At 35.3% G+C, this 27,549-nt stretch overlaps 1 protein-coding gene across 2 annotated transcripts in view; it reads left to right on the top strand.

The window, feature by feature from the left end:
* Nucleotides 1-685: 685 nt before the first annotated feature.
* Nucleotides 686-27,549, top strand: part of LOC149068806 (CUGBP Elav-like family member 3-B) — a 42,818-nt gene continuing 15,954 nt past the window's right edge. Inside the window, exons 1-9 of one of the 2 annotated variants that reach the window (XM_089250538.1) lie at nucleotides 686-1,029; nucleotides 8,054-8,136; nucleotides 19,839-19,887; nucleotides 20,010-20,138; nucleotides 21,256-21,335; nucleotides 22,378-22,524; nucleotides 23,147-23,291; nucleotides 23,377-23,505; nucleotides 24,719-24,769. In XM_089250538.1, coding sequence (XP_089106664.1) covers nucleotides 777-1,029; nucleotides 8,054-8,136; nucleotides 19,839-19,887; nucleotides 20,010-20,138; nucleotides 21,256-21,335; nucleotides 22,378-22,524; nucleotides 23,147-23,291; nucleotides 23,377-23,505; nucleotides 24,719-24,769 — 1,066 coding nt within the window. In that variant the 5' untranslated portion in view covers nucleotides 686-776. The remainder of the gene's footprint in view (nucleotides 1,030-8,053; nucleotides 8,137-19,838; nucleotides 19,888-20,009; nucleotides 20,139-21,255; nucleotides 21,336-22,377; nucleotides 22,525-23,146; nucleotides 23,292-23,376; nucleotides 23,506-24,718; nucleotides 24,770-27,549) is intronic. The other variant, XM_089250539.1, reaches the window with a different exon arrangement.

Consider the following 27,549-nt stretch of genomic DNA (forward strand, 5'->3'; position numbering starts at 1 on the left):
AAAACTGCCCTCGCACCGGGCCGGCAAGCTTGCACTCGGCCCTCATGTGCAACAGGATTTCTGCAAGCAAAAACTCGAGTGGCACTGCGCTCGTTCCCACGCATGAGCATGAGCTTACATGCATACATTACATTTATATGTATCAAGTGTAAATATAGGTATTTAAATATATATCTTCTATCAATTAATCAACCCACGCAATTTGATCGATTGCGTAACGAGACTTGACCACGCATGCGCCATCTCTCTTCCAGCTCTCTCTGTCCACGACTCTCGCCAGGTCCGGAACTCGAGATTTTTCCTCTCATTCGAGAAGATGTGATTTAATAGGACACACTGCGTCCCGAGCCCAATTAATCAGTTCCACGTGAATTTTACCACCCTTGAAAGAAACAGAGAGAGAGCGTGTCTTTTTAAATTAATTCAAACACCACCCTTTAAACATCAAGGTTTCGATCACACAAGAAACAAAAAAAAAAAAAATGTTTACGCCGACTAGCGAGCAGCAGCGAAACTACTGGAGCAGACTCGGCAAAGACGAAATGAAAAAAATGAGTGGTAGGGATCTGTTGCTTTCCCGTTATTTCGTGGGGGGTAACAGTCCAATCAGAGAGCGAGTTTTTGTCGGCGGCGGCGGAGGAAAGCGGAGCAGCAGCAGCGCGTGGTTGAGGAACTGCTTGTGCTGTCCCGCTTCCCCCTCCTCCTCCTCGCTGACCCCCGTCCTCGGTAGCAGCGGCCTCCGCAACAGCAGTAGATTAGAGCGTGTTGTGAACAACATGGCTACGCTTGTGAATGGGTTCGTGGACCCAGTTTCGAGACAATTAAGTGTATCATCCTCGCAACAACAACAGAATAATCATCACCATCACGAACCTGCGACGCCTAGCAAAGATCACGATGCCATAAAACTGTTCATCGGACAAATTCCTCGCAACCTCGACGAAAAAGAGCTCAGGCCGCTGTTCGAAAAATTCGGCAAGATCTACGAGTTGACAGTTCTCAAAGATAAATATACGGGTATGCACAAAGGTAAGAGAGAGAGGGAGCTCTCTTTTTTTTCTGTTTTTGTTTTCCCCACATTGTGGGTGCGTTGTTTGAGTTGTTGTTTTTTTGTTTATACAGTTTTGTTTATATTGTTAGTTTAAAATTTCCGCCTTTTTTTTTTATTCCTTCTCTTTTCCCTCTTTATTTATAAGTTGTCGTCTGACTTGATTACGTAATTAGCTTGGTTGGTTTTTTTTTTTTCCTTTGTCTGGTTATTTTCGGGCAGCAGCATCAGCTTCCCATTCCCTTCACGCGTGACTCATCTCGAGGAGCTATCAATGGCTGTCCGCGTAAGCTTTATCCCTAGTTTTGTTTCCCGAAGAGGATGCTCTTCCGTATTTCGTTGAATGCATTTTTTTTTTTATATTTCTGTATACAAACAAAAAAAAAAAAATAAATAAATTTATTCGTCTTTTTGCTGTCGTCTGTTGTGTTGTATACGTACTCATCTCGATTCCGGGCGATGATCATGACCAGAACTTGTTTATTTCTGCTTCGGTTATTGTAGCGTTTTGTTTACATTGCGAATTTTATTTTTTTCATCTCGTGATGTTGAGCGTCCCACCGGGTCCCCTTCGAGTCCGGTAGGGGCCCCCCAGATCATTGAAGATTTTATATGGGTGGTTTTTTTTTTTTGTGTGTGTTTCGATATTTAGTGTTTCTGTGCGTTGCATTTTTTTTCCACTCGAAATTTTTTTTAATTCGGGGGGGGGTCTCTTAATCCGCGAACTCGTTGTGCTGACCCCCCAAGCTACTTTCTCGTGCATATTGATTCTTGTGTAGTGTGTTCGATTTTGGTTCTTGGGATGACCATGACTAGAACTTGTTTATTTCCGCTTCCGGTTATTGTTGACATTGCAGATTTTTGTCTTTTTATCTGGTAATACTGATCGTCTAAGGGGCCCCCAGATTATGAATACGGGGGGAAGCCCCCTCGTATCAAATAGGGGTCCCCAGATTATTGAAGACTTTCATGCATGAATTATTTTGGTGTTGATATTTTGTGTTTCTAGGTTTAGTATATTTCTGGGCATACGTTTTTTTTCTTCCACTTGAAACATATTGATTCAGGTGATTGGGGGTGGGGCCCTCAGCCACTTTTCTTGTGCATATTGCGTTCTAAATTTTTGTTTGTGGGATGAACATGGAGAGAACTTGTTTATTTCCGCTTTGGATTTTGTTTGCATTGCAAATTTTTGTCTTTTATTTTTTAATGATCAGCCCCTTAGCAGGCCCCACTTCCCTTCCTCGATTCAAACAGAGTTCCCCCAAATAATTGAAGTCTGCAGCCTGAATGTTTTTGTGTGTGCCCATATGTTTTGTGTTTCCGTGCATGTATGCTTTTTTTGGCTCAAAATATATTCATTCGGGGGGGGGGGGGCAGCCTGGGAAAGGCAATCTCTTGGCATGGCCTGGCTCGGGGACTTTGAGTGTCTTCCATAGGTGAAGATCACTTGAACATTTGGGGGGGGGGGTTTACAGTGACGATTGCTGGAGGGCGAGATGATGATAGTGGAGTAATAAGTGGATAATTGAGTAATTCTTATATACATTAAATCAGTCGGCTCCTCCTTTGACCCCTGGGGGAAAAACCACCCATATTTCCACCCGTGGTGTCTTGTGACTATGAGATTTCATTCAAGGATTTACTCGTGTAAATTTGTAGACCTGAACTGATGTGGAAGCTGAACAATGTAAACAGATGACTGATTAGCTGATCCACTGCAATTTGAGAAATTTTATATTCATTATTTACAATCATTTGATTGACTGACGATTGCTAGATTCTTTATGAGATGGACTATATGCTATCATCTTATAATCTTGTTCGTAATTTTGATTGTCCATTGGCGTTTGTTGTTTAGATTTTAATTATCTGTTATGTGATTTCAGATTGACGATCATTTTTATATATATATATTATTTTTTGTTACCTTCTCGTCTGAGACGACAATGTTTTGTTGTTTATGATAAAACTTTCCGGATACACCCATCTTTCGGGAAGCTTCAATATCTCTCTGAGATGGGAAGTGGAGTGTGTCTGGTCTTCAAAGGTCATCAACCTTTGTCAAGTCCAGAGCACTGCATATATGCCCATCATAAAATGTGGAGCAGTCCTTAAGGCAACTTTGACATACTTGTGCCAAAATCTGCATACTTGTAATCTTTGAATGCAATTTCTACAGGATGTTTGATTGAAGCATTGATCAAGTACTCATGAGCATGAAATTGAACCTTGGGCGCTCTCTGTGTTTCGAGGAGCATAGGAGCACTGAAGATATGGCTACCATAGAAGATCACTTTTTCCCAAGAGGGAACTAAGGTGCAGGTGAAACTCCCGGGAGCCCAAAACTTGGGCTGATTTTTCTGAGGTGGCTCCCCTGTGTATTCTTGTGAAATTTTTGGAATTTCACTTTTTTTTTAATTTTTGTCCATGTTTTTGTCATTTGTTGAAAAATTTGCTATTGTCTAGGTTTTGGTTGTGATTTATATTCATTTCCCCTTCTCCTCACATGGTGAAATTCGTGGGGTTCCAGCGTAGGATGAACCTTTTTATTTTTTCAATATAGAATGACCTGCTGATAGAAGATTCTAGCAAGGAAATAGACCTTTTCTAGATATTATGCAGAGGTAAACTTAGGAGAGAAATGTCATTTAGTCTCCGCTGGGAATTGAACCCAGATAAGGGCGCAGTAGCCCAGGTCGATAAGGTACTCGCCTAAAGTACCTTTGGTACTGTACTTTAGAGGTGTCGTGAGTTCGATACTCAGCTCGTCCTTGTCAGAAAGCTTTCCTGACAGGGGTACAACAGAAACGGGGACATGACAGCAGAAAAAATAGCTATCGCAGGGAATCCCCCATCGAGAGGTTAGCACACCAACCTCTCGATGAGTGTAAAAACAAGCCTGCTGTTCGGAATCGGCAATTAATTGTAGGTCCTGGTCTAATTAGCCCTTGTGTGCAGAAAATGACAGTGGTGTGACAAAAATGATCAAATGATTGAACCCAGATAATTCATGCATATCGGACAAGCATGCTACCATATATACCACTGGAGACACAACCCTGTTGAAATAAGGAAGGCAGGGTCATGTCTTCAGTTGTGTCTATGGTAACGTACTTGTCCAGATTGCAAGAGGACCTATTCTATGTTGGGGGCTTTGTATTGTGGATCCTGTTCATATGAGGGAGTTTGAAACTCATGAACTGTGTAAAAAGCTTACATTTAATCAGTTTACCTGGTGAAGAAGCAATAATCTGGGACAGATTTCTACTTGAGCAAGGGTGGCATTGTGGCTCAGGGGTCCTCCAAAATCTAAAGAGCACATATTCAATGAAGAATTGAAAATTTGGGAAATTAAGATGTTGGGAATCCCCAAATGCTTGCTTTGTTCAGGGACTCATTAAGTCAAAGTGGGGACCCTCATGGTAAAGGGGATTTTTTCTTTTATTTGTTGGATATAAATGAAGTTGGAGTGTTAAGTTTTGTTTGTGGCTGATTCCATGTGACTCTATTTCCATTTTCTTAAAAAATACATCAAAATAATAAGTGGTGCGTTACATATGTTTTTAACTATAATTTTCGTAAATACCATTTATGCTATTGTTAGTAGAGAGAAAGAATTCCTACTTAAATGTAAGATTAGAGGAACCTAACAGTCAATTTTCCATGAACATTTTGGAACCCAAGACATACATGGTTAATATTTTAATTTTAATCAATAATAAAGTCTTCCTACACCCAGTTGAACCTCATTATAGCAAAGTCAAAAGAAACACAAAATATATTTTGTGCTGCCTGGATTTGGTATTAACCAAAAAAAAAATTTTGATTGTGATCCATGTGTAGAAAATATTTAATTGGTATTAAATGATTTTTCTTGATGTTAGACTGAACACAATTTTTTTTAGTAATTTAAGTAATTTTCCATATTGGACATAATGGAATTGCTGTTTTTTTTAAATTAAAGGGAAATTTGGGAAGGATGATGTATTTTGGGTGTTTCTGTGTCTTATGAGGTTCAACTATATACAGGGCTCTCTTAAAAGTATAATGGGCCCCCCAGGCCAAGTAATTTTTCTGAGGTCCTACCTGGCCAATTCTCAAAAGATGCAAATACTTCTCATTTTTCAGAGGCTCCTGGGCAGTGATCCTGTGGGCCCATGCATTAAGACGGCAGTGGCCGTATACTAAGGATCTTCACCACAATACAATACATTGTAACACAACATGAGTCACGCCTTGACAAATCAAGAAATCATTTAGGTTATCAGAAAAATATTTTAGGAGCTAAAAAAGTATATTTTTCAAGAATAATAGTCAAAAATTACCTTTTATCAAGATTTGCACCAATACCTTTCCTAAAAATTTGATCTTCAGAGTCCAATTAAGTAGCCACGTGTAAAATTTTTTTATTTGTCCATACCAACCACGGCGACCTCACATTTGTCAAACCCTAACATAAGTATATAGAAAACAAAATAAATGTACAGAAAAATAGCATAAATTACTATAAACTTCAATATACAGAGGCACAACACCAATCAACATAAAAATGCAAGTAACTTGCAAACACTACAAAAGTGCATAGAAACACAAATGTATTACAACACTTTACATCATTTATCTGTATTTTACACATACTTTGTTTTGGCAGTATACTTGTACTGGACATAATGAACATTTCTTATAATTGCCCAATTGTAGTCAGCCTGCATCGAGGTTGGCCATTTTTTCTGGTAACAGGTTATATGATCCTTACCACTTTTTTTGTCATATAATAGTGCTGGTCAAAAGCAATATCTAATGAAACTTTCATTGTGATATTCATGTTCAGCAGGTCAAAGCCATTTTGAATTGAATATATTTTCATGTCAGACACAATTTCATTGTTGTCCAGTGTAACCAAACCTCCCTATCTGGAACAACCAAAAATTAATTTTCGCATGCATGTTACAGTGTGTCTAAAGTTAAGAATTTTAGTGAAGTTGCCAGTGCCGGAAGTCTGGGCAATTTGCTAAGTCATGGCTTGACAACTTTGGCTGGAGGTTGGACAATTAGCATATTGTAAAAAGCAAAAACCCAAAGATGTTAGTAAAAAGTATATAAAATTGAATGCCAGACAACTGTTGCAGGGCTACTATAACCCCTTCATTGTTTGAAAAAAGAAAGAAAGAAAGAAATGGGGCTAAAGTAGCCCCAAAACAGCTGTCCGGCATTCAATTTTGTACATTTTTAGCTAACATCGTTGGATTTTTTGCTTTCTATATTATTGTGCTAAAAAGGTAATTCCATTATAATAAGCATATTGTTATGCACCTTAAAAACCTTTCAGGGATTAATTTTCTGAAACCGAATTCGTGGATGTTTTGTAACAGTTTGACAAATCGAGAAAATACTTAGGAGCCAGCAAAATTTCATAGGTGCCAAGCATTTTACCTCAGCCAAAATTGTTCCAAAATAAAGTATTCTTCGACTTCTATGGGGCTTAAAGACCCCTTTTCCTGCTAGTAGACACGCTCACATAATTTCAGAAAATTTTGCGGTCCTGAGACTTGATTTCAGTTACCAAAACATAAAAAAGAATTTGTTAGGCACCAATCTGTTTTTTAGTTGCCATGGCGACCTGGTGCCTGGTATTTGTTGCAGGGCTACTATAACCCCTTCATTGTTTGAAAAAAGAAAGAAAGAAAGAAATGGGGCTAAAGTAGCCCCAAAACAGCTGTCCGGCATTCAATTTTGTACATTTTTAGCTAACATCGTTGGATTTTTTGCTTTCTATATTATTGTGCTAAAAAGGTAATTCCATTATAATAAGCATATTGTTATGCACCTTAAAAACCTTTCAGGGATTAATTTTCTGAAACCGAATTCGTGGATGTTTTGTAACAGTTTGACAAATCGAGAAAATACTTAGGAGCCAGCAAAATTTCATAGGTGCCAAGCATTTTACCTCAGCCAAAATTGTTCCAAAATAAAGTATTCTTCGACTTCTATGGGGCTTAAAGACCCCTTTTCCTGCTAGTAGACACGCTCACATAATTTCAGAAAATTTTGCGGTCCTGAGACTTGATTTCAGTTACCAAAACATAAAAAAGAATTTGTTAGGCACCAATCTGTTTTTTAGTTGCCATGGCGACCTGGTGCCTGGTATTTGTTGCAGGGCTACTATAACCCCTTCATTGTTTGAAAAAAGAAAGAAAGAAAGAAATGGGGCTAAAGTAGCCCCAAAACAGCTGTCCGGCATTCAATTTTGTACATTTTTAGCTAACATCGTTGGATTTTTTGCTTTCTATATTATTGTGCTAAAAAGGTAATTCCATTATAATAAGCATATTGTTATGCACCTTAAAAACCTTTCAGGGATTAATTTTCTGAAACCGAATTCGTGGATGTTTTGTAACAGTTTGACAAATCGAGAAAATACTTAGGAGCCAGCAAAATTTCATAGGTGCCAAGCATTTTACCTCAGCCAAAATTGTTCCAAAATAAAGTATTCTTCGACTTCTATGGGGCTTAAAGACCCCTTTTCCTGCTAGTAGACACGCTCACATAATTTCAGAAAATTTTGCGGTCCTGAGACTTGATTTCAGTTACCAAAACATAAAAAAGAATTTGTTAGGCACCAATCTGTTTTTTAGTTGCCATGGCGACCTGGTGCCTGGTATTTGTTCAGCCGTTTTATAATAATTTAGTGACCTATGTTCTATGTTCACAAGTAGAATAGTTGATTATCAGTGGCATTGGAACTGGAGGGTGCATTGGATTCTCAAGCACCCACAGTATTTTGTAGCACCAGACCGGGCACCTATACAATTAATTCAGAAATCAAAATCTCCTTTATAAATATCAAGTTGAGCACCCACGGGTCTAAAAACACTTCCGACGCTTCTGACAATCATTGTGCTCTAGCCTTCCAGCAATTATGGTCAGCAGCACTTTCACTCGCATTTAGCAACTCTGCATTTAAGACTTGCATATGATCATTTTTCCTAATTTTTGTTTCAGGTTGTGCCTTCTTGACTTATTGTTCCCGAGAAAGTGCCATCAAAGCTCAGAACGCTCTTCATGAGCAGAAAACATTGCCCGGTGTAAGTTTTCTGTGTATGCCATTTACATAATAGTTGTGATTAATTTTTAATGTTTGAGCTAATTAGTTGCTTGTCTTTTAATTTACTGAGGTTTTTCTTATATTTTCCGAGTACTATTGAAACATTCTAACAACTGTTCATAGTTAATTCATTCAATCCTAATTCATTCTCGAAGATGTTCATTTTACTTTGTTATGAGTTTGAATGAAGCTGAACTCGCGCTAAAATTGTGCTACCACAGTCCATACCGCTTAATGTGATCACATTGGGATTTAGGGTTTCTGATAACGATAATTGAATGATAACTATATCTGAAAAAAATCCTGTTTGCGTGCACTGTGACCATGTTTTCATTGTGGTTGAAGGGGATGCATGGTAAACCAGGATTGACAAAAACCTGGGTATTTCTAGAAAAACCCAACCCGCTCGAGTTTCTCTGGATTTTTGTGAATACCCTGTTTGCAGGGTTGGTAAAAAAACCAAAAAATTGGGTTTTTTGGTTTCAACCAGGTTTTTTTTGGTTTAAACTGTTCTTTTTGTTTTAAATAATGTTAACATAAAAACAATAAAATTTCTGAAAAATCGTTCAAACTTCTAATAATTAATTAAAATAAAATGTTTATTAATGTTCCCATAACACTGTTCCCATATTAATTAATCAATAAATATTTCTTACATTTTAACAAAAACCAACTTTTGCAATTTAATTATTTTTTGCTTAACTCAATGGATTACTGTGTGCTTGAAAATTCTTTTCATGTTATTATTAATCATATAATATATATATATATACTAGCCACAATACTCGGCGCTGCCCGGGTTTTCTTCAATGAGGCTGTTTGGATCACATGATATCTCCCTCTTTCTTTGAGGGACATGCAAACTATGTCTAAGTTAACCAATATGGCGAATTCCTGCATGATATCATGAAATAAGCAAATCTAGATTTAAAGAAACATAGAAACAAATATTTTTTCCCCCTTTTTTTAAAGGGCACTAAGTATTTCAATCCCCCTCCCGAACTTCAAGTTATCTATTTCTGCCTGTTTCTACTTCCAAAAATGCTTAATTAAAGCTGTGGAATTTCTTTGATGTACTTTACGGACCCATAATTCATTTTAAAACAACCTAAACTATATCAATTTATGCAGTTGAATATCAAAAGACAATACGAAGAACTTAATTTCCATGCTTGAGAAGATATAAATAAAAAGTGGAAATTAGTGTGTTATTGCCTGGATATCCAATTCAAAAGTATATATATATACTAGCTGATACCCGGCAACGTTGCTCGCCCCGTAAAAAATTTATACAACTATATGTATAGCTTATTTGTTATGGCAAAAGCTAAACGAATCGGGAACTGTAATCGCTTGAAACTGAATGAACTGAATGGCATTTCTTCAGTGATAATTGGGATACGTGTAATGAAGACGCGTCTTCTCCTTTGGCACAAATCCGGTTAGAATCATTGCTTCAATGATGTAATTGTGCAATTTCTTCACACAGAGTCTTGGTGTCTCCATATTTCTTAAAAGAATTATAGGTGCTCCGACTTTGAGGGTCAAGTTGTGCGGTGGCACACCCGGAATATCCAAAGAGTTCAGAAATTCTGCAGGATACAGAACTGTCTGCGATGTGTCTGTGTCAACCGATTTGTGAGATGTGGAGTCTCCTGGAGTAATTTTTAGGATTTTTTTGTTGATCTTGTTCACATTGTCATTTTTCGGTGCCAGAATCGCTCTCTCACAAAGCCACTCATGGTTTCGGTGATTTTGTTGAATGTTGGTGAAGACTTTGTCTGCAAGTTCTGGAACTGAGTTTAACAACTGGCAAAATGTATTTGGGAGCGTAATCAGTCCAGTGCTTTGATCTACGGGAATTCTTCCATTGCCACGTTTGATGTGAAAACGATAGCAGTGCTGAGTAATTTTGCAGTTGAAACTCGAATATGTTGGTGGATAATAATATTTTTTTAATTTTGTGTCAGAGTGTTGATGATTTGAGGCAAGCATTGAGTTCATCAGTTGGCGTTGAACAGTTTTGTCGTCGTCGTTGTTGTTCTCTGTTGTTAGTGACGTCATATGTCCAGCTTGTGCAGCGAATATTATTCAAACACCTTTTAAGCATTTTTTAAATTGAAACTATACCTCTACGATGGGCGGTTGATGAGATAAAGGCCACATTAGCACTTACAGGCCACCCTGTATATAAGTTAGCAAAAATACCCGGCGCTTCCAGAGTTTTCTTCAATTACTGGGAGTATTAGAAAAGAGCCAAACCATTATAAAGGAATAAACTGTTATAATGGCAGCATTAAAGATATGACAAACCATTGTAAAGACATATACACGTCTGAAACGCATTATTGGGAACCAAAGTAAACTTTCCGAAAGTGATTGTTGAGGCCCCAAAACCATTATTGCCCGACAGTTTTTCGCCTATTTCGGGCATTTGCCTAGCTCTGACAAACTTTTAAAGTAGCCTACGGTTCAATCCCGGTCCTGTTTGGTATATATGCAAAATCTGGCGACGATCAGCCTAAAACTGTCGATTTGTATAAAGAACATACATACATACTTTCACATTTTCTATATAAGATAGGTTCAGATAATTACTTTATATTTAATCTCCTGGGCTTCGTATATCTGTAAGTGAACTCAATATTTCAAAAATTGAGAATTCAATAAAACTTATAAAATTATTGATGTGACAGAAAACGCTACCAAATTTTTGCATTATTACAACTAAGATCAACAATTTTAACACTGATTTCTCTATGAGGATCACCCTTTTCCTGAACCTCAAAGCGATGCTGATGATGATGTCTATTCAAAACGCCTCATTACTGGGAGTAATGAAAATATGGCCAACCATTATAAAGGCATAAACTATAATACATATACATATGCTAAGAGGATTAGAGAAGTGACAAACCATTGCAAAGGCATAAAACATGTCTTAAACGCATTGCAAGGGAACCCCTGTAACCAAAGTAAACGTTCGGAAAGTGATTGTTGAGGCTCAAAAACCATTGTTGCCGGACAGTTTTTTGCCCATTTGGGGCACTTTCCCTCCACTGACAAAATTTTAAAGTAGCCTATCGTTCAAGTCTGGTCCCATTTGGTATATATATGCAAAATTTGGCGACGATTGATCTAAAATTGTAGATTTGTATAGAGAACATACACACAGAGACAGACAGAAAATCAATTTTATATATATCGATGAAGGTTTTTCTCCAGTTACTTTTAGTATTCTTAATTAGGAAGCTATTTTGCAAAAACGAATAAAAATTAGGTGAATATAATGTATTTAAGCATAAATAATGCAGATTAATTAGCAATGATTTACGATATAGAGAGTGATTATAACTAAAGTTCTGATTTCAAAACACTGTAAAAAAAAGAATGATTGTCAGAATGACTTGAAAATTGACATGAATATTCCTAGAAAAATGCAATTTTATTTGGTAAAGGGGAAAAAATACTTAAAAATGTAAAATTAATGACATTATCCAACATGTAGGACATTTGCTCGCAGAATGGAAACGATAGCCAGTCATGGCAAAATGATAACTTAATTATAGCATTGCACCAGTTTTGACAGGTGCAGCCAGTCATGACAAAATGATAACTTAAATATAGCATGCCACGATTTCATAATTCATGGAAACATTATAAAAAACGAAGTAATAGAGTAAGTATTCTTTATGGGCATTGTATAATATTTTATCATGTGTATATATTGTTTACAATTTTTGTTAATTGCATTTATAATTGGGTTGCTATATTTTTGAAATATATGACATCCATATTTTTATGGGCATCTTTTTCTCAGCCACCTCGTTGGGCATTTTGCCTGTTGTGGCGTTGTATTTGTATTTGAACAAATAACTACAACTTACTTAAGAAATGTTAAATATGTTGTCCATCGTGTTCTGGCTATGAGGTTGAAAACCCAAAAATTCTTGTTCAACAACAGATCAGAGTCTGTCATGGTCATGATGTGGATGTGCTTGCAATTCAGTTTTATTAAACCGAGCTCACCCCCACATTAATATTCCTGAGGTACTTCTAACATATAGAGGATGTGCTGGAGATTGCAATTCACCAAAGTTTGCAATCTGACCACTGTTTATAACATTTTGAGGTACCCCCCACAGCCAGAAGTTGCAAAAGTTAAGGTGCATCCGGTCAAAATGGGTCTTTAGCAGCTGCTTTGCTAGTATTGCAATGTGCATCTTGATAGAAGTTCTATCTATACACCGATGCTGTGGAAGTGCCGAAATGATGTGGTAGCACAAAATAGATTATACTGCTGGCAAAGTACAGCATCATCTACTTGCACTTTTTCCTTTTGCGAAAGAAACTTCCATTGATTCAGGAATATTCATGCAAATTTTCAAGTCATTCTGACCAGTACTTATTGTATAGTTTTGGAATCAAAACTCTTAAATTATAATCACCCTGTATACCCGCTACTTCTTATGGGAAAGAAAATGAAAATGTATGTGAGGTAATGTAACTACTAGTACACTAGTCTTTGTCCTTTAAGGACAGCTGGTGTCTATTGGATTATAGGACCATCTGCCCACGGTATCACTACTGTTGCTGCTTCTTTGTGAAGGGAAAAAGAAACCTGTGAGATAATACACCACTACATTTAGATGTGTGATGCAATCCTTATTTATGAATTTGCTAAAGATATATATATAGAGCATCAGAATGTAGCCAAAGGTTACAAAATGTTGTAAGAATGAGAAATTTTGGCTTTTGTATGTAATAACTTTAAATAACTAAGATACTTCATATGAAAAAAATATATGTATTCTGGCCACTTTTATGAGACTTTTTGAAAACAAACCACTTATAAAATCTTATGTCATTTAAAGATATACCATCAGAATGTACCCCAAGGATATAAAATGTGGTAAAAATGAAACATTTTGACTACTAATGAACCAATATGATATTTTTCAAGGAAAAAATGATATTTAGGCTACTTTTATTTGATTTTTTGAAAAAAAAACCCTTGGTTAAAACCAAGGTTTAAACCAAACAACCATGCCTGTTTGCAATGTTACAATCAATGTACATGTTAAATAATAAATATAATAATAGTTTGTATAAATCTAATTAGATGTACATGCTTAGTAATTAATATTCTAATATCATGATAATTAAATTTCAGTATCAAATTAGTATTGGTGAGATTGAGCTACTCTTTTAAAATGTTAAATATTAATTTCTTTAAAACGTTTCTGAACTTTCCTGTACTTTGCATATATTATGACAACATTGTCTTCTCCCATTCAAAAAATCTTTGCATGTAGCTAGTAATTTATTTATTAATTTCCTAATTTCTTAAAAACAATTGTTTTGCTGAAAACTATGGGGGGAGGGGGGGTTCAAGCTAGCCCAGTGCGTTTTTGTAGGTGGGCCTGTACTTTATACAGTGAATAAGCCTACCACTTATAACGTTTTTCAAAAAACCATTGCAAAAAATGTTGTAAGCAGGAAAATGCTATAAACTGGAAATGTTAATAAGAATTTGTTGGAGTCGTGGGACCATGACAATAAGTTGTATTAAGCGGGAAAGTGTTCTATGTGGGATAGACTGTATATTTTTTATAGAGAATAACATTCTCTTTTCCCATGCAAAGAAGTTGTATTCAGTATTCAGGTGGTATGAAATGGAGTGAAACTCCTATATAATGATTAGAGCCTGGATTATATGCGTATGCACATATGCATTTTCATATTTTGGCCTTTTTTAGCATTAATGCATATAGATGCATAAAATCAAAGAATTTTCAGTATAGGTGCATATTTTTAAAGGTTTGTTTATGCCCACTCAATTTCCTTCATAATATTTTCATAACATTGGTTTTTTCTGCAGGTTAAATTTAGTGAGTTATACATATTTATAAAGTATTTTACGAATATTAATAGTTTTATTGTTAGGCTATTTCTAGAGATATGTCAAAGTGTTAATTTTTTTTATTGTCAAAATTCTTTTGCTACTTGTATTTTCGTTATCGAGCAGGTACAACAAACTGAAAATTAAAAAATGCCTGAATAAAGAATATGTAAAAGTTATTTGTATATATTTTGGAATTTTGGACTTTTTCATGATTTTTAGTACAAATTCTGGAGTGTTTAATGCATATTTTGGCATTTTCAGTGCATATTTTGGCATTTTAAGCACACATTTTGGTATTTTAATTATATTTTGTATCTTAAGTTATTATTTTTGCATTTTAAGTTATTTTTGCATTTTAAGTTATTTTTGCATTTTAAGTTATTTTTGCATTTTAAGTTATTATTTTGCCACTTTTTAGTGCATATTATCCAGGCTCTAATAATGATGGTAAAGGGACAGGTGGAACTTAATGTTACAGACGAAATATATTAAGACTATGGAAAGAATAACCACAAACCAGAGAGTAACATTGTTGTATAGGTGGTTATTGTTGCACAGGGTATCATTACAGCACTTATATCACAGGCTTTTGTTATGTAACATATGTTCCTTCCTAAGTGAAAGGCTTGTGGGAAATACAAACTGTATCAAAGGTAACAGACATGGCAACTTCCTCAGACACTCATTTCATAAATTTGAGGGGGGGGGGGATCTGATGTATGAAATGTAGAATTGAACAGATTTTTTTCTTCACAATGAATATTGCAAAAGCTTTTTTAAATTCAAAAGGTAGAATAGACCTCTATTTCCTACCCATCTCTGTTGTGAGTCAAAAAATGCTTCAATTAAAGATGTAAAATTTCTTCAATGTAATCTATAGGCTAGTTATGAATTTTTTTAAATCTTAAACTATATGAATCAATAGTTAAATATTTAAAATTTATAAAAACATAATTTTTTTTATTTCCATATTTGGTAAAAGATAAAGTTGAGATCAATGTTATTGCATGACTATCTAACTCATAAGTAGAACCAGCATATAATTTTATAAATAAGTTTCTCAGCTTATCTCAAAATATATTCAAGAATTTGAAAACGAAAAATTCGGTTTTTAAAATTACTGATCTGGCTAAAAACTCTGAACTCCTATATTTCTACAGTGAAATATGCACTTTTAACATTGATTTCTGAGGCAATCATCCTAAGCTTATCCTACAAGGTGATGATGATGATTATTATGTGGATAGGCTCACACACATATAGGATTTTTAATTAATTTCTATATAGGTTAAAAAAAAACTAAAGCTAAAAAGGTTTTGTCATTTTGCTCAAAACTAAATAAGTGAGATTTGTGGGCTCACATATGGTTTTCAGTAAAGCCCACTTTCTAGCAAAATCTCAGTGGGTTTTTGTAGGCGGACCTGTACTTCATATATATTAAGATAACATTCATTCTTCCATGCAAAGAAATTGTATTCAGCTGGTGTATATATTTCTATTTGAAAAAATAAATAAAAACCCTAAGGTTAGAAAGGTAGATAAATTGATTTGCTGAAGACTGTAAGTGAAATTTGTGGACTAATAAATGATTCTTAGCAAAAACTCAGTAGGTTTTTGTGTGTGAGCCTGCACTTTGTATACTTGAGCACGACAATTTATTCTCCCATGTAAATAAATTGCACATTCAGCTATATTACATTAATTTCTATTTTTTAAAAAATAATTAAGGCTTAAAATTAAAAGGTAAAGTTGTTTTGCTAATGATATATGTAAGTGGGATTTTGTATTCTAACGAATGTATTGGGATTTTGTATGCAAAAACCCACTTTTGAGCAAAAACCCGGCAGGTTTTTGTAGGTGCCAACAGTTTTGGCAACCCTGTGGTAAACGGGACAACTGTTTTTCTTTCCCACATAATAGGTTCCAAATGTTCGATCATTTCCTTTTTTTTATTCTATTCTAAAACTGGATCTCTTTCTTTTAACCGTTTAAAGGCCGAACTATGTATTATTTTTCTCATGACTTGTTGTGTAGTAAAGTATTATAATATCAAAATTTTAGTCTTATACATTTCTAATTTTTTACATATACAGTATGGTCTGAATTGGGATCTTTTTAACCCTAGAATACTAACTCTTATGTCTTAGAGACGTAGAGGTATAGGCAGTTAACATGGAGTTCTTATTAGCTTTTTTTTTGAGTTTGTATTATAGGATTAAATCACAATTTGATTTTAAATTGATGAAATTACACATTTTCTTTATTTTCAATAATAAATAGTACACAGACTAGTGGTAAAATATGTATTTATTTCAATGAAGACAACCAGCTGTCTAGTTTGGAATCATAAGTACTTTAAACCCATCAAAATGAAAAATATGTGTAAAAAAAATCTGTTTGAGCTAAAATTATGTATTTTTGCTATTCTCAGTCATTGTGGGGAATTAGAATGGAACTGTAATTTTTGTCACAAATTGCAATATTTTTTTAATGTGGTTTGCTGAAAGAAACTGATCAAGAACTGAAAGAAAGAATTTTTTTACTGTCATACTTTTGGTTTCACTATAGGAAACCCATTGCAAAAGCAACTCCACACATACATGGATCCTAGCGTATACCACAGACCCATTATGACATTAAGTATGGAAACGTTTTTCAAGGGAGGAGAGAGAGAACATTTTCTAGCTTCCTACAGTCTTGCCGCCTGATAACGATAACTTACAGGGGGAAAAAAATTAAGTTTGGTTAAACCTCAGCTTCAGAATACGTTTTTGGAAGATGCAATAGAGTGGGCAAATTAGCCTAAATTATTATTTTTTCATTATAAATTTAAATGACTGATGAAAACCTTTATTATATTTTGAAGCATATCTCCATGTACTATCACTTGATGTTGATGTAGATGAAAAAAAATCTTAATTATGTATGATAATGATGTAACATAGTGGACATTCGACATTGAAAAATGGGGGCTAAAGACATAATGTGAATCTTAAGTCATTTTCCAAGAGTCAAATCCAAAACAGTTGATCAAGCATTAGGAGTGAACTTTTCAATGAGCTTAAAAGTGTTATCAGATTTAATCTGGCATAAGAATATATTTCTTATTATATTCTTATAATATCTTATAATACTGAAACAGAGCGGACATTTTAAGACCGGAAAAATTTTGGGACACAAACAAAAAAAAAAGTTTTTGATAGGGAAAAACTTTTTTTTAAAAAATTTTGTTGTCAGTTTTATTCATCTACTAGCTGATACCCGGCGACGTTGTCCGCCCCGTAAAAAATGTATGTATGTATAGCTTAATAATTATTTCTTAATCAAAAACATTTCTGCATCAAGTAAGAAAAAATTACTTTTATTTTTAAATATTTTAATTAAAAACTTCAGGCAATCGCTTGTGGATACACAATGTTTTTGTTTGTCCATCTGGTGTGTAGATGTACAAATTTTTGAGATTACCAACACGCGAACAGGTGACGAAAAGGTGTGAAAAACAGGGCTCAAGTAAGTCGATACCTGCCACTGCTAACGACTGCCCTTGCGCTTTGTTGATGGTCATGGCAAAAGCTAAACGAATCGGGAACTAATCGCTTGAAAGTGAATGGCATTTCTTCAGTGATAATTGGGATACGCGGAATGAAGACATTTTTCTTTGTCACATCCAGTTAGAATCGTTGCTTCAATGATGCAATTGTGCAATTTCTTCACGCAGAATCTGTTGCCATTGCAAAGTCTCGGTGTCTCCAAATTTCTTAAAAGCATTATAGGTGCTCCGACTTTGAGGGTCAAATTGTGTGGTGGCACACCCGGAATATCCAAAGGAGTTCAGAAATTCTGCAGGATACAGAACTAAATGTCTGTGACAGTGTCAACCGATTTGTAAGATGTGGAGTCTCGTGGAATAATTTTTAGGATTTTTTCGTTGATCTTGTTCACACTGTCATTTTTCGGCGCCAGAATCGCTCTCAGAAAGCCACTCATGGTGTTGGTCATTTTGTTGAATGTTTGGGAAGACTTTGTCTGCAAGTTCTTGAACTGAGTTTAACAACTGGCAAAATCCATCTGGGAACGTAATCGGTCCAGTGCTTGAGTCTACTGGTTGGTCAACTGATGTGAAAATGATAGCAGTGCTGAGTCATTTTGCAGTTGAACTCGCATGTTGGTGGATAATGATAATTTTTCAACTTCTTGCCAGAGTGCTGATGATTTGAGGCAAGCATTGAGTTCATCAGTTGGTGTTGAACATTTTTATTCCCAGTTTTGTCAGCGACGTCATACGTCCACCTTGTGCAGCGAATATTATTCAAACGCCTTTTACGCATTTTTTAAATTGAAACTATACCTATACGATGGGCGGTTGATGAGATAAAGGCCGCATTATCACTTACAGGACACCCGGTATATAGGCTAGCAGAAATACCCGGCGCTTCCCGGGTTTTCTGCAATTAATGGGAAGATTGGAAAAGTGACAAACCGTTATAAAGGAATAAACTGTTATAATAACAGAATTAAAGGTGTGACAAACCATTGTAAAGGGATATATTCACGTCTGAAACGCATTGTTGGAAACCACGGTAACCAAAGTAAACGTTCCGAAAGTGATTGTTGAGGCCCCCAAAACCATTGTTGCCCGACAGTTTTTTGCCCATTTCGAGCATTTGCCCTGCTCTGACGAACTTTTAAAGTAGCCTACGGTTCAATCCCGGACCTGTTTGGTATATATGCAAAATCTGGCGACGATCGGTTTAGAACTGTAGATTTGTATAAAGGGCATACATACATACATACATACGTACATACTTTCACATTTATATATAAGATGGCACATATATAAAACATGATTCCAAGTTTTGTGGAAAAAAATTTCAGATTTACACCGTTTATTTTTTTTTTCAATCTGAGACAGCAAGATTTTAAGGTTTTGATACAAACAATTGATTTAAAAAAAAAATTAGATACCATCTAAAACAAATTAAGAAATGCCATATGAGAGAATTAAATGAACTAGAAAAAAATTAAAATATTACTTCCAGTGTTCTGAAATTTTGTATAAGAAATTATAAAGTCTTGGAAATCGTTTGTATAAATTTTTTGGGAATGACCCATATATGTAAGAAAATACATATTTTGCCTGTAATAATTATTTGAAATGATGTCCCTGCATTTTAGTGCATTTTGAAACAGTGCCTCAAACATTTCAGTTGCGATTCTACAGTTTTGCAGTTTGATGCTCAAGTTCTTCAGGAATGCATAATGCATGAAATTGTTGGAAAACGGGCGACAAAACTTTTCGCTGAATTTGACTTGAATTTTAAATCCTTGCAAAATAATTTTATTTTCACCCATCAAATCGTTATTGATGCTTTTTACGTCACTGAAATTGTTTTCCATACATATATTGTCGAAGGATTTATACAGGGTAAGCCTAATCATGATTAAAATCACTATTCAAATAACTTGATTTAAAAATTAAAAAAAATCATTGATTTAAATCACTAAATTTAAATTTTATTTTTTCTCTACATAACTTGAATGATATTGAAGTAAAAGTAACCTGGTTTGGTATGCATGTTACTGATGCATAAAGTTCATGATTAAAGGAAATATAGAAGATCTTTGGGGTAAATATAGACAACTTAATCCCTAGATATAGTGCAGAAAGAAAGCTGAAAATAATTGAAATAAAATATAAATTTTCAAAATATAAATTGTATAAAAATTAATATGAATCACACTGTTTTGATTGATTCTCAAACATTATTATTCTACAGATGAGCCGTCCAATTCAAGTCAAACCGGCTGATAGTGAAAACAAAGGTGGTGAGTAGTCTATTTTAATTCTCATAATTTTATTTCACTGCAGGTGTTCACAAAAAAAAAAAATTCAACTTTTAGTTTTTTCTACAAGTCTAGCTGCGTTGACAATCTTCTGTATATTTCAGTAGACAGGAAATTGTTTGTTGGCATGTTGAGCAAGCAGCAGACTGATGAAGACATTCGCCAGCTTTTCCAGCCATTTGGTCCCATTGAAGAATGCACAATACTTCGGGGTCCTGATGGTCAGAGCAAAGGTTTGTTTGTTTCTTGATTCTCCCCCCCCCCTGAAAATAGTTTGCCTTAATAATAATGTCACGCAATGTACATTTCACTCATTAACATTTTAAAAATTTAATCACTGCAATGAATTTTTATCTTAATTTTTGATTTGAATATGCCTTGTAAGTTGGGACAGAACCTCTGCATTTTTTAACCTGATTCTGCATTTCTGATACCTACAGTTTTATTTTCCAAATCTGGAAAATCTTTGAATTATGATTCTACTGTGTATTTATATAAATTTTTCTAAATAAAGAACCTCAGATACCCATCCTTAACGAAATGTTATGATATCTCGCAAGAGATGTAAGGTGGGTTGGGTCTGATCATGTCATGTATATTTATGCACCAGGCAGATTTTTATGAGTCAAGAATGGTTTGTTCTCATGAAAAATAGCCTGAATAATGTTTGGTGACTTAATGAATTCTTTCCATGTTGGGAAAGACACACTGCAATGAAATCAGAATATTTTACGTCATCCTTAGATTCTGATTTACCAATTGTACATGGGAAATTTTAGGCACTGATACAAATTTTCTAGGACGTCTTGAATTTGTCGAGCTTTGGTCTAGGCTCTTTGTGGCCAGCGTACATTAGCCCAGAAGTCTGGCTTAGAGCTCAGTCACTGACTATTTGATTGTTTTATTTTTCAGTGGAAGAATGGTCATTCGCGATTGACTTTAAACATTAGGTTTCAGTCAAATCAGTCCTTGTGTGTTCAAAATGATTGTGGGATAAAAGAGAAAATAGAAAATGATTAAATATGCAGCCAAACCTTGTTAGCTGGTTACCTGGATAACGGATCATTTCAGTTACCAGGTCACTTTCCACAATCTTGATTGTCTTCTATAGTGTTGTTATTAAATTCCTGATAATGCATCTCCACACTCTACTTAAGGGGTCACTTTTGTGAACCATTTATAAATTTTCCTGGAAATCAAAAACTTTTCATGCAATGTACACTTAGTAAGCTTATATCAATTATTGTCAATACTCAGATTTAAGCTTAATGAGGTTTGTATACAAACTCATTAATTCCAAAAAATATGTGAATGTATCTTTTTTAATGTAAGTGTTTTTGCTTAATATAGGCTGTGCTTTTGTAAAATTTGAATCGCATGCTGATGCAGTTTCAGCTATTAGTGCTTTGCATGGAAGTCAGACAATGCCTGTAAGTATATTTATTTTTCACTTTATTGAAAGTCCACAATTTTTTACAATTGAATGGGTGTCTGGAAGAAGAGCATATGTTGCAATTTTAAAATTTTACAGACGATGCCGAAAATTGAAAGCATTTTATTTTGAGGTTGTAATTGCTTCAGGAATCAAACATGCCCTTTTTCCTTTCTTCATCTATTGGTAGTTTTGGACACTAAAACCATTACAGTGGGGTTTGTCACATCATATTTACCTTCTTCCATAAAAAAAAAAAAAAACATTTGGGGAAAAATGTAACATATGACCTTCTTCCAGACATTCATTGAATTATCCTCCAAAAAATTCTCATGGATATCAAAGAAAATCTTATAATCTCTCATAAAAATTTGAAAATAGTATTTAATGCATTATCATCATATTTTAAGATGATTCGTGTTCATTTTATTTATCTATATAGATGGGATAAAAATAGTATAGCTAAATTGCCTATAAATGGGATAATTAATTTGCCTAGTTTCTGTATTTTTTCCTCTTCCACTCATGCATAAACTAGTTATGACTGCGCTGCCACAGTTTTCTGCCATGAAAGATTTGAGAGTCAAAACCTGAGTGTCTCTGATGTACCAACATGAAGTGGATCAGCTGGCAAGTAGCCGATTCATTACTTGTCTTGTAACTTGTCATCCTATCCATAGGCAGAGATAGAGGTGAAGATCTGGTGGGGTGTGGTGCTGATGTCAATACATGCGTATATACTGGGTGTAATTAAACAAACAACTTTAATCATACAATGTGGGGTCGGAAAGCAAGCTGCGTGCTGCAAGAGGGTGCCTACATGTTGAAAATGGAGAACATAGTAAAGATGAATGATAAAGGACAAAGAGTTTTATCAAAAACTTTACAATAAGTGCTCAAATGAGCTACCACCAGCTGCAATGCAGGCATGCATCTTCAGTTAAACATTATGGATATTGGTGTCATTTTGAATTGCTTTCCCTCACTGTTGTTACTTTTTTTCTTATGATTAAGTTGCTTACTATATTTTTAAATTTCAGGGAGCATCTTCTAGTCTTGTGGTTAAATTTGCTGATACTGAAAAAGAAAGGCAGTTGAGGAAAATGCATCAGATGGCTGGTGGAATGAGTAATCTACTGAGCCCATTTGTCATTAGTCAACTAGGTGGTTATGGAGCTTACACCCAGGTAAGTCATTGATACTTATAATGTGTACAGTTTATCTAAATGATTTCTGTTCTTGATGAATTTTTTATTTAACTTAATAAATGGCATGCAAAATGAGTCATTCTAGGAAAGATTAGGGATAGAGAGAAGGTATTTAAAATTTTTAGGAGTCAACAAATCCAGTCTGGATTTTTATCCTGAAGTTCAATATTTTTAATTTCTTGTGGTTTTCATGTTCCGATTTTTAATCTTTATTTTATTCCCAAATAATTGCTGCCAAAGGGTAAATTATTTCTTTTGAAGACAGGTGTAAATTTTAAAGCAAAATAATATATTAATAAGAAAAACTTCTCAATCCCGAATTCCTTAATTCACACAGTATTAGTGCTATGATTTAAAAATTAATTTACCATATCTTCAGACTTTTTTTTTCCTATGGGAAAAAAAAGAGTCATGTGGAAGTTTTTCTGCAAAGCCATTTCCAGAGAATTAAGAATCCTAAAAGTTTAAATGTTCTTTTTATTCTTTAGAGATATGTTTCTTGTTGACTTTATTGTCTTTATTTAGAAGACACCAACGAATAATTCTTTATTGTCTTTGTTATGTTGAACATGTATGAAAAAACTTTGAATTTATTTTTAAGATGATGCATCAACAAGCTGCTGCTATGGCTGCTATCAACCAAGGAGGATACTTGAATTCTATCTCACCTATAAGTTCTTTACCTCTGCCACCAGTGAGTCCTGTGTCAAATGGTTTGCAGAGTCCCTCATTGACAAATAATTCTGGTAAGTAAAGATAAATTTATTTTTCAGATGAAATTTCTAGTTTATATCTATCTTTATAATCATTGTGTGATTTTTAATTTTTTAGGTTTAGCAAATCATTCAACTGTGCCCAATGCTCTGTCTGGTTGTGCTCCAGCTACTATGTCTACTTATGCTATGTCTGATCTGCCTACCCAGGCTGATATCTATGCTAATGATATCATGAATTTCCCTAGTAATAATTTTATCTTTTTTCCTTGTTGTATTTCCATAATATCAAAAAAAATTATATGCTAAGGTTTTCACAAACTTTTATTACTAAAGAAAAAGGCTTTGAATAATTGTAAAAGTTTTCCAAAGCAAAACTTTTAAAAAGGTGGGGGGGGGGAAATATTATTAGTATTATAAAGAAGAGCAAACAAATTGGACCATGGTATTTTTAAAAGGATTTTATAGATTAAAATTTATTGAAAGTGCATAGCTTGTTATAGAAATTATTATCTACACAATATTTTTTTAGGCAAAATATTGAAAATATGAGAGTTATTAATGAAATTGTGGTAACACATGAATTATTATGGAGGAAATTAATTAATTTGAAATAATCCATGCTTTTCTTAGGTATTTTATTTAGTAATGTTCTGCATCTTTTGCCTAAAGTCATAGGATATTGTAAGGAGTGTTGTTTTTGTCGAGATTAGTGATGAAATGGTAATCACATAGAGGTCATAGAATTAATTACTAAATAGTCACAAATCACACATAATTAGATGAAAGAGTAAAATATTTTGACACAAGTGTAATTTTACCAATAGTAATGATATCATGTGGTAGAATCAGTGAAGTAAATGCTGAGTGAATGGTAGGGGCTTTTATCATTCACTGTGTTCCCACACCCAATATTGATGAAAGTGAATGCTCTCACAGCATATCTGTATGTTCCCAGTACAATTGTAAAAAGTCTCTCATCATCTCTTACATATACAGTTGGCTCTTGGTTATCTGACACACACTCCAACATTGGTTATTCTGCAACACATTCTTCAATTTGAGGTACAAATGCAAGTCTCTCCCATTTTTGATGAAATCTGTTCAGAGAGCAATCAGACAAGTCACATTATTTGCGAAATGCAAAAATTCAGGCATCTACCACTTTTATTTTTAATTTAGAAGATAGGCATATTTTTTCCAAAGTGCTACCATCTATCTCAGACATCATAAATGTCATAAAGACACATATACATATTTTATTTCTGCATGCACTAATTCTAAAAAATTTTCAAAGAAATGTTTATCAGGTGCATTTGTGTTGTTTAGTAGCTAGTCATTTTGTGAAATGATTAGATTTAGACCTTTGGTTGAAATTTATATGCATAATTATGCATTTTATAATATTAATGAAATTTATATTAGGATGGTGTTAATAGCATTGGTATTTTTTGTTCTAGGAAATTACTATATTTTTTATCCACCTGAATGTGCAGATACACTTGATAAAGGTGAGAAAGTTGGATTAGCTTATGTATTTAATCGGAATTTCATCAAATAATTTTAGATAGCAGTGGCTCATTTTCCCTTCTGATCAAAGTTTTACAGGGTTCGCACATCCTTACAAACTCCTTAAAAACTCCTAACTTTTCATTTCCCTCTGGAAGGGCCCTTATAACTCCTTACTTTTTGCAGCCGCGCCTGAAAAAGTCCTTTTTTTTTTCTCTGAAGGGATGATCTTTCTTAGAATACGCATTCCCCATGGTGAGGAATAGCATTGCCTAGAAAAATAAGAGGAAGCTTCCCCCGAATATAAAGAGGAAGAAAAGAGGGAAAAAACCGCTCTCTCCCTTTGTAATAGGAAATGTGAAAGCAGGGGATGGGATTGGAACATCCAATTTTGTCGTATTTAGTAAATTAATACGATTATACGCTTTTGCTTCTAAAAATACGATTTTTTACCGAATCGCTAGTTTTGACGTGTTTTCCTGCCTTAATGTCGCAAACTGGTCAGCGTTGGAAATCGATGGTCCGTAGAACGACATCACTCCGCTGAACCAGTAGCTGAAAATTCCCCCATGCCCAGTGGTGAGAAAGTTTTTTTAAGTTTTTACTTATGCTGCGAAACGATGTCTCGAATTTCCTATATTACGCAGTATACTGAGTGCAGACCTTGCAGCTTTCCTATTTTTCCTACTATTTTCCTACTTTCGCCGCAATCGCCTTTTTTTTTTTCACCCCGCAATTCTCTCCTACTATTCCTATTTTATCCCTCCTTCCCATTTGCTTACAGCCAATATCTCACCACGAAAATTCTGAGAAACCGCAAAATGTCACTGCTTTCCGCAGTTTTTTAGACGTGTTTTATGTGTTTTATTCACATTACAACTCGCTACTGAAAAAGAAGAAAGGAAAAAAAATTTCAGTTCCACTGGAGTGAGGGACGACGCAAAGCGTATCTTTTCACCGCCGCGCCTTAAAGTGCTGAAAACTGGTCCAGTGGGGAAAGCGAATCTGTTTCGCAGATTGGTTGCCGTAAATAAAAAGGCAGAAAAGAGGAACAGGCTCTATCCACACACAAGAGATTCCATGAGAGAAACAATGTGTTTATCTCTCCTGGGATCCCGTAACGAGCGTTCATCCCTGAAGCCAGATTTTCCTAGGAGTAGGCTTTTTGCGCCGCGTGAACCTAACTGGATCATTTTGTATCGGCAGAAATGAGTTACATAATGACGTTACGCATTTGCGTTTTCCAAGCGTGGCGCATCGGCTCAGGACGGCTACATAGTATATGACCCTGGCGTCATCTACTCTATCGGCTGCATGCTCCGGTTTAAAGGGAAGAGACACAACACGAAAATGAAGGGAAGATCGCTGAAATGCTCGGCACACGATGCTTAACTCCTCCAGAAGCAGTCTGCCAATCATGGCCGACGTAAAGCGCTGTCGTGAGCCATATTGCGCTCTGTAGGAAAACAGTCGTACAGCTTTTCATATTGATGAATAGACGGCGTGTCGCGCTGGGTGATTCACGTTGCGCGCGGCATAGAAAACCTGCTAGTAAAACCCGGCTTTTAAAAGTGACAGCCCGAGCCACGTCTGGTTTTACAGGAGGGGGGGGGGGGAGAGGACGAGCCGATCAGCCGTATCTATAGCTGAACCCACTTTTTTTAACCTTCAGAAAATAACTTTAGGGTATCTTTATGTTAGGGGTCATTCAAATGTTACGTCAGCATGGATGGAGGATTTTCGATTTGCTGACTTGATGACGTGGGGGGGGGGGGGAGGGGTTGGATGATTCTTACGTCATCAACCACCCTTTATAAAAAAATATGAAATATTCTTAATGGCGTCTTACTCGGTGCGCGAAAAACGAGTAAAACTTTTCACTAGTTTGTGGGCACCTGAACTAACATTCTCCCTATTGAGTCCCCTACAGAGCCACTCTATTGATCTTCAAATACTTAGTGGATCCAAATGCTCTGGAGCTGTGCCGCGCGTCATAGAGGTGATCCGTGATTATGCTGCAGATCACTTAAGTAATCTGGAAATGTGCCGCGGATAACTTGAGTGATGTAGAACTGCACTGGTTGCAGGACCAATGCTCTAAAACTTTGTCACGTGTCACTCAAGGGATCGCTTAATGTGCCACAGATCGTTTAAATGGTCTGGAATTGTGCCACGAGTCACTTAAGGGATCTGTAAATGTGTCACTTATTCATTGTTACAAAAATAGATTTAGGGACAGGCCACATCATAACGCCAGGGCCACATTTGGTCCGCACAGGCCGAATGTTTACCGCGGGTCGAGGGTTACCAAGGGCTTAGAGAGGTAGGGTCGCAATGAATTTCTTAAGTAATTTTGGGTTCTTAGCCTTCAAATAGCATTGAAATTAACAAAAATTGATTATAGTAAAAGATATTTTGTTTTGAAATTGTAAAAAATATTTTTACAATTCTTTTAAAAAATATTTTGTGGATTAAAAAAAATAAATTTTTGATCATCTGGGGGAAAGCCCCCAATTCAGATTCAGATTTTGCCAATAAGCGTTAGGAGGAAGGGGACAGAGCGCTGACAGGGGGAGGGTGAGAGTTTTGCTGACTTTTTCTGACAAGAGGGGTGAGTCAAAAATTGCTGAAAATTTGCTGACGTAATACTTGAACAGCCCCTTATTTTAAAGCATACATGTGCTCAACACATGGCCTAAATGTGGCCTGCCTCAAGTGGCGCCGGTACACTTACAGATGAATTAAGTGGCTCGTGGTAAATTCTTACTTCAATTGAGCAGCC

This window comes from Pholcus phalangioides, unplaced genomic scaffold, assembly GCF_987345545.1.
Source record: "Pholcus phalangioides strain wild (caught in Gottingen) unplaced genomic scaffold, Ppha-v1.0 ptg000024l_1, whole genome shotgun sequence".
In the NCBI taxonomy this organism is placed as follows: Eukaryota; Metazoa; Arthropoda; class Arachnida; order Araneae; family Pholcidae; genus Pholcus; species Pholcus phalangioides.